The following is a 6,906-nucleotide window of genomic DNA, read 5'->3' as shown; positions in this document are numbered from 1 at the left end:
CTATTAATTGAGTGATAAAAAAACAAAAATAATTAATTTATTTGTAATCTTTGAATGACTAATTTGATTATAAATTTTTTTAAGAATAAATTTGAAAAATAATTCATTTTTTAGGGACTTGTAAAAATTTTGTAACAATTTAGTTTTGTTATAAAAGCATTTAATAGTAACAAAACTAATATATTTTTAAATAATTATTTTTATACAATTACTATTTTTTTTGTAATGCCCAAGAGTGTGTTAAAAAAAAACCTATGGTGGTTGATTATTCATATTATCATATAGACTATCCAATCAATCCTTTTCTAAAAGTATAGTAAAACTATTCATGAAAGTCCAGGTAAATATTCTCTATATTACATTCCCTCACTTGAGCAATATTAATAATTTTTTCTCAGATATAACAATAAAATAAAAGTAGTCTTCAGTTGAGCTCACAGTGCGGCTAATTTCGCAACCTAATAACCTATAATAACGAAATAACATTTTAGCTTATACTCTTATTATATTTTTTATTATGAGTATAATTCACGTCACGACATTACTCTACTTCAACGCAGCATACCGGGCTTTGTAAAAGCCCAAAAGCCCATTTCTTGGAGGTAAGTTGTCCTTCACAACAGGGTGGTTAGTGAATTCTTGACTCCACTTATGTAGATTAGGGAATTTGTCAACGGTCAACAAAGTCAAGTCCGCAGCTTCTTCAAGAAGAGGGAGCCAATAAGCTATGAAGCTAGCAGCAATGTCCACAAGACCAATTGTGTCTCCACCAAAGAACTTGTGATTATAACGCTTCAGCTCATTCTCAATAAATTGAAGGGCCTCGGTTGCTTCTTGAATGGCCTTCTCACGTTCTTCATTTTGAATAGTCCATGCAGCCTTCACTACTGTAGGAATGCACTAGCCACAAGAAAAACAAGAATGAATGGGGCTTTATATTTTACCCTATTCCCTATTTATACATTTCATAAATAATATTTATAAGAGTTAGTGTTTAAAATATTATCTAAAAGTAGGTGGAAGAGATGATAATTCAGACGAATAATAATGAGTAAGTTAAAATAGAATTTAGATTTTATTTTAATTTTATTTATAGATTTAAAATTTGTTTAAAATTTAATCGTATTCTATTTGTGATTTGAGAATATTAATTCTACTCGCATCCTAAAGTTTCACACCCAATTTTATCCGATTCAATTCACAACAAGTTAATTTTTTTAAGTTAAACACAATATATATTTAATTATTTTATAATTTATAATCATATTAATAAAATAAAAAATATAAAATGAACTAAGTTTATATTAAAATTAAAAACAACAAATCATAATAAAATCTATGTTAAAATTATAAAAAAAATGTGGATTCAATCTCCATCTATTTTATCATATGTGTATAATAATTTTTAACTGAAGGTCAGATAAGATTAAGCCTAATTAAACTTATATCCGACCTTACTTGCAATTCAACCCGTTTTGCTCTTAACCCTATCCAAATGCATCGGTTAGGTTGAATTTGGATACCCGTGGATAAGTTTAGTATTACGAATCCTAAATCAGTTAAGCCAAGTCAAATTTAAGCTTAGCTTACGATACTCATCATTAATAGACCGAGTTTAATTATAGAATTAAAATTCGGTTACCAAAAACTCACGAATTAAATCAAATTTATTAGTAACTCAAAGAGCATAAATATACTTATTACAATTATAATTATAATTTATATATGGTTTACTTATTCCGTCGATCCCTATAATTTTTTTTACTAAATTTTTAATTAGATCTCCATATTTTTGTTATTTTTAATTATATTTTTATCCTATATCAGATTTTATAACTAATTTCTTATTGTGACAAAAATGTTACAATTAACAGAATATACTGTTAAATTATATAGAATATTCAGTCAAGTGTTAGGCATATTCATTTTGCTTAACGAAATATTCTGTTAATTTCAACGTTTTTGTTACGATAAGACTTAATTATAAAATATGATATGATTATGTTCAATGATTTTTAAAACAGAATTTTGCAAAAAATTACCTAACTTTTAAACTACGTCACTTTTTCTTTAAAAATGATATTAACTTGGAACCAATTGAAAAAAAAATTTGGATAAGTTAAGTTTAACAATATTAATTTTTGAAAGTGGTTGAATTTAATTTGGATTTTATATGAAATTTTAAATGTTGTATGCTACTTCTGTTTTTTGGTTTTTAAGACATTGCAGAACAGTTACAGGTTTACTTCTATTTCCAAAGTTAGAGTAAGCAAAAAAATATAATTTTTGGTTTAATAAAAAGCTTAATCCGAAATGGTTGTTTGAACATAAAATGCAATTCTAAATTTATTTGGTATTTTAAAAACAAAATTGAAATTTGATTGCCAATGTTATTTTGGTGACTACTATTTTGAGAATGAAATTTAAGAATTGATTTTTATATTATTATCAGGTATTTTAAGAATATATTGTTGTAGATTCAATCGAAAAGAAAAACACCACACACATTTTAAAGATCACACATAAATCAATTTGATCTCTTATTTGATTTATGGTACTTATTTTAAAATAACACTTACTAGGGATAACTCAATTAAAAAGTTATCTTAAGAACTAATTTCATTGGTGTTAACATTTTAGTGGTCCAATTGAAGCGATAAATCTTCTATAGACCAAATTAAACTCATATGATTTTTCATGCACCAATTTGGACATTAACTAATCCATATTTTTAAATTTAGAGATTATTCTATAATCTCCAAATATTTGGTAATATAACATTAAAACAAAAAAAATTAAAGACTAATTACAAAATTAAATCAAAATGAAAATAAAACAAAAAAATCTTACTTATACAATCAAATTATAAAATATATTTTCGATACATATAGATAATTATAAGAATTTAATCTTCATAGTTAATAGAAATAAAAATTAATTTCTGTAATTATCAAATTTTCATCACTAAAAGTAATTTCGCAATTAAAAAATATAAGCAAATGAAATAACTATGTCCACAAATAAAAGACTTACCTTTTCATCAATGAACTTGGCCCAAAATCGAGCCATGGCTTTGTCATAAGGATGTTGAGGCAAAATGGCATAGTTTTTGTTCCAATTCTCATCAATGTATTCAAGAATCACAAGGGACTCTGCTAAGGGTTTTCCATTGTGGACAAGCACAGGCACCTTCTTGTAAATAGGGTTGTATTTGAGAAGTAGTTCACTTTTGTTTCTAAGATCTTCTTCAAAGTAAGTGTATTTTACTCCCTTCAGTTTCAATGCTATTTGCACCCTTCTTGCATATGGGCTTCCCCCAACACCAAAGAACTGAACTTCTCCACAGTCTTCAGCCATGTTTGTTAGTTGATTTAATTTCTACAATTGTGAATATTGTTCTTTTAACAAATGCCAATGTTTCTGGCTTCTGTTTTTTTTATACATAATTAGTTTGGTCATCGATTAATTATGAGTTAGGTAAGATAAGAGGTGTAGAAGCTACCACGTCGTATTATATGTATTTGAGAATCATGGCAATTACCATATGTCACATATGTGACTTATGTGTACAGTAATGTTAGGTTATAAGAATGGTAGATATACACAAAATTTTGTTATTAAAATTAGTTATTAGTATAAAATATATATTAAAATATAAAATAATATTTTAGTAAATAGGAATTTAAAGTATCTCTCTTTTTTATTAAGAAGAACAAATTTTAGTTTTTGTTGTAGTTCTACTTAATTAATTAATTAAAATACTTAAAATTAATATAATTATTTTTTTAAATAATATTATTTAAATTTATAAATTTAAAAATAATTCACTATTAAAAGATATTAATATTAAAAAATACATATGTAACAATAATACACAATATATAATTTGGGATTACACTAATTTGTAAAATTACTTAATACAGAGAAAAACATAATTAAGCTCTATAGTTGACGACAAGTATTGTGAAATTACTATATGTGTTCAATCAAGTCCTCTTTCAATTGTCTATGATGCTGCCTATTTCGATGTTGGGCATTTCTTTGGAGAAATTGATGGTATGGTGCAAAATCTTCCTCTCCCAACTGAGGTTGTGATAAGCCATTTTCGACATTGTCATACTCTAAGCCTTGAGCAAAATTTCCTGCATATAACTAATTACAAAGCGTATAATTACAAAGCGTGATTGCAACACTCCGAATACTCGCTCTACATCTTTTCGTTGTCCTTCTTGGTATTGTGCAAATAACTTGCATTTCTCCCCATGTGGCTTTGAGATTGATTTGACAAATGTGACCCATTCAGGATAAATACCACCTGCTAAATAGTATCCCATAGTATAATTATTACCATTAATAGTATAATTTACCTCCGTAGCACGGCCACTTAGAATATCATCGAACACTGGAGAATGATCTAACACGTTTATATCGTTATTTGAACCAGAAACTCCAAAGAACGCATGCCATATTCAAAGGTCTGAACATGCTACAACCTCAAGTACTATGGTTGCAACCCCCACGATAACCACTCATATACATACCTTTCTACGCATTTGGACACACTACAAGAAAAAGGCGCATTTGTAACAAAAAATATTGTTACAAAACGTCAAAATTTTGAAACAAAAGTTTTTTGTAACAAAAAAAGGGTCCATTGCAGTAAGTCCCGTTACAAAAAGTTTTTGTAACGAAAAATGGAACTGTTACAATTCAAAAGCATATTTTGTAACACTTTTTTTTGATACAAAAAAACATAAGCTGTTACAAAAGAGGTAACAATTTTTGATATTGAAGGTATTTTTCGTGACAGTCAATTTTTTTCCTATCAAAAAATTTTGTTACAAAATGTAACATGATTTTGTAACATATTCTTCTTTAGTTACGAAAACAGATTAATTTTTGTAACTACTTTTTTTATTACAAATTACATGCATAATTTACTAAATTATTTTTTAAATTAACTGGTATATTAACAATGATAATAAGCAAGTTTACATGTATATAACATGCAAAAACATACATAAGTCAAACAATCTTTTTAGCTAAAATTGTCTTGAAACAAAATAACATTAGTTAGTGAGTACATTGATTAGTTCAACCAAAACATAAAAGTTTCTAACATACAAAGTTCAACCAAAACATAAAGTTCTAACATAGGTTAATGTCTCTATGCATCAAAATATTGTTGAGCTAATTCTTGGTAGCATATGATCACCATTTCAGCACTCCTGTAAATAAGAAAAACCGAAACAAAGAAGTTAGAAACAAGATATAACACTGATTTTATTTTTTCCCTAAGTTTTATCCAAAATGTTTAGAAAAATTTCGGCAGAACCTCCCCTAAAATTTGGATTTTCCACCGTCCACGGTTCCAACAAACACAACCAAAGCGCAACTTATGTCTCAGCCATACCCAACCAAATTTATCAAACCAAATAATAGGACATTTGTCATATTTCAACCATGACACAAGCAAAATGTGATAGATAGATCCATAAACAAATTAAAGTATACTAATATAAAATGGGAATCATCTACGAAAATGTATTAAAGCCATAAGCAACTTTAGGAGTACCTTTAGGGTCTAGTTTGTTTCATTGTCAAAGCGCGCCATGAGAGAGTTCACAACAGCTTGTTGAGCTTCCAATTGAGCTTTCATTTGAGCTAATTCTTCCTCTTGCCGTGTTCGTTGCTCTTCAAGTTTTTCTTTGAGCACATCTATTTTCTTTGTTAGCTCCTCACGGTCTTGCATTGCCTCTTGAAGTTGTGCTTGAATCCTTAACTTAGATTTTGTAGCCTTTATGCCATAAGTTGCACCACTTTTGTCACCTCTCACAAGTAGAAAAGCTTCATTTGGAGTGAGAGGATTTTCCAAATCATAGGATTCATCCAGCATAGAGCTAATATCATCCTACACAATCCAATTTGTGATTTGAAAATGGAGATAAAATTTAACTTCCATGCAGTTGAAAGAGGAAAAGGTTAGTAATATTACATCAATTTGTTTAGCTTTTTCATTGACCCATTCTCCATTACTCTTTTGATGAGTAATTTGCCACAATTCTTGAATGTCAGGTTCGACACCGGTTCTAGGATGGCGCTGCAAATTTTTTGGACGTTTAAAATATAGCATGTAGTTAAGTACAAACGTGACATAGCAGAAAATTTAAGACCAAATTAAACAGTTTAAGACTATTTACCCGATCACGTCTAACAACTTAAAATGTCCTTCGACCAACAATATGTGGTACAACGTGATGCTTTCTATTATCTTTGTTTCTTAAACTTTTTTCCTATAGAAGACCAAACTCACAAAAGAGAAAAGGAGGTAAGGTATAATTATTTGCATTGACCTAAAATAGCAAAATAACATAAGCACATCTGAATGGTTGTGACAATGAAAAATTCAAACCTGAAAAGAAGGACTTCCAAAGTAGGATACCAAATTCTCCCATGTCTCCGGTAGAACATTGTTTGGCGGATTTTGAAGGCGCTCCTCATCAGTTTGATACAACTCATAGTGCTCACGCAGTCTTGAGCGCCAACTTCGATAACATATGTTAGCCTTAGCTAAAATCATATTGCGCGTTACCTGCGTATCTGCTATATCAAACTTTTCCTACATATGATTTGTCAAAATTAGTTAGCAGAAATAAAAGCTTTAATATACATAATAGCAGAAAATATAAATATGTATTACCAAAACAATGTCGCATTTTTTGCTTGACATCATCTCCAACTTGGCTCCATTTCTCTACATCCAAAAGAGCATTTTGTCTTGTAACAATACCCACTTCAGATGCAAACAGATCAGCATGGATGCCATTAGGAGCTAAGTTCTCCATAGAGATTGGCAATTCCAATTTCCCATTTGGCTTTGTTTTTATAACCCTATTTGTTGCAATC

At 28.8% G+C, this 6,906-nt stretch overlaps 1 protein-coding gene across 1 annotated transcript; it reads right to left on the bottom strand.

Annotated features, from left to right (window-relative positions):
• Positions 1-280: 280 nt before the first annotated feature.
• LOC130961356 (probable glutathione S-transferase) lies at positions 281-3,419 on the bottom strand. The gene is made up of 2 exons (XM_057887191.1): positions 3,034-3,419; positions 281-900 (listed from the first exon to the last, which is right to left on the bottom strand). Exons 1-2 carry the CDS (start codon positions 3,355-3,357, stop codon positions 547-549), a joined length of 678 nt encoding a protein of 225 aa, XP_057743174.1. The 5' UTR covers positions 3,358-3,419; the 3' UTR covers positions 281-546.
• Between the last annotated feature and the right edge of the window lie 3,487 nt (positions 3,420-6,906).

The sequence above is a fragment of the Arachis stenosperma genome, chromosome 2, assembly GCF_014773155.1.
Source record: "Arachis stenosperma cultivar V10309 chromosome 2, arast.V10309.gnm1.PFL2, whole genome shotgun sequence".
NCBI classification, from domain to species: Eukaryota; Viridiplantae; Streptophyta; class Magnoliopsida; order Fabales; family Fabaceae; genus Arachis; species Arachis stenosperma.
Note: the sequence above shows the minus strand (reverse complement) of the source record. Positions and strands in the feature narration are given on the sequence as shown.

Excerpts from the sequence above, each read along its gene's own strand:
- LOC130961356 (XM_057887191.1), bottom strand. The coding sequence starts at position 3,357 with ATGGCTGAAGACTGTGGAGAAGTTCAGTTCTTTGGTGTTGGGGGAAGC. Across the intron at positions 901-3,033 it reads CCAAGTTCATTGATGAAAAG|TGCATTCCTACAGTAGTGAA; the intron begins GTAAGTCTTTTA and ends TCTTGTGGCTAG.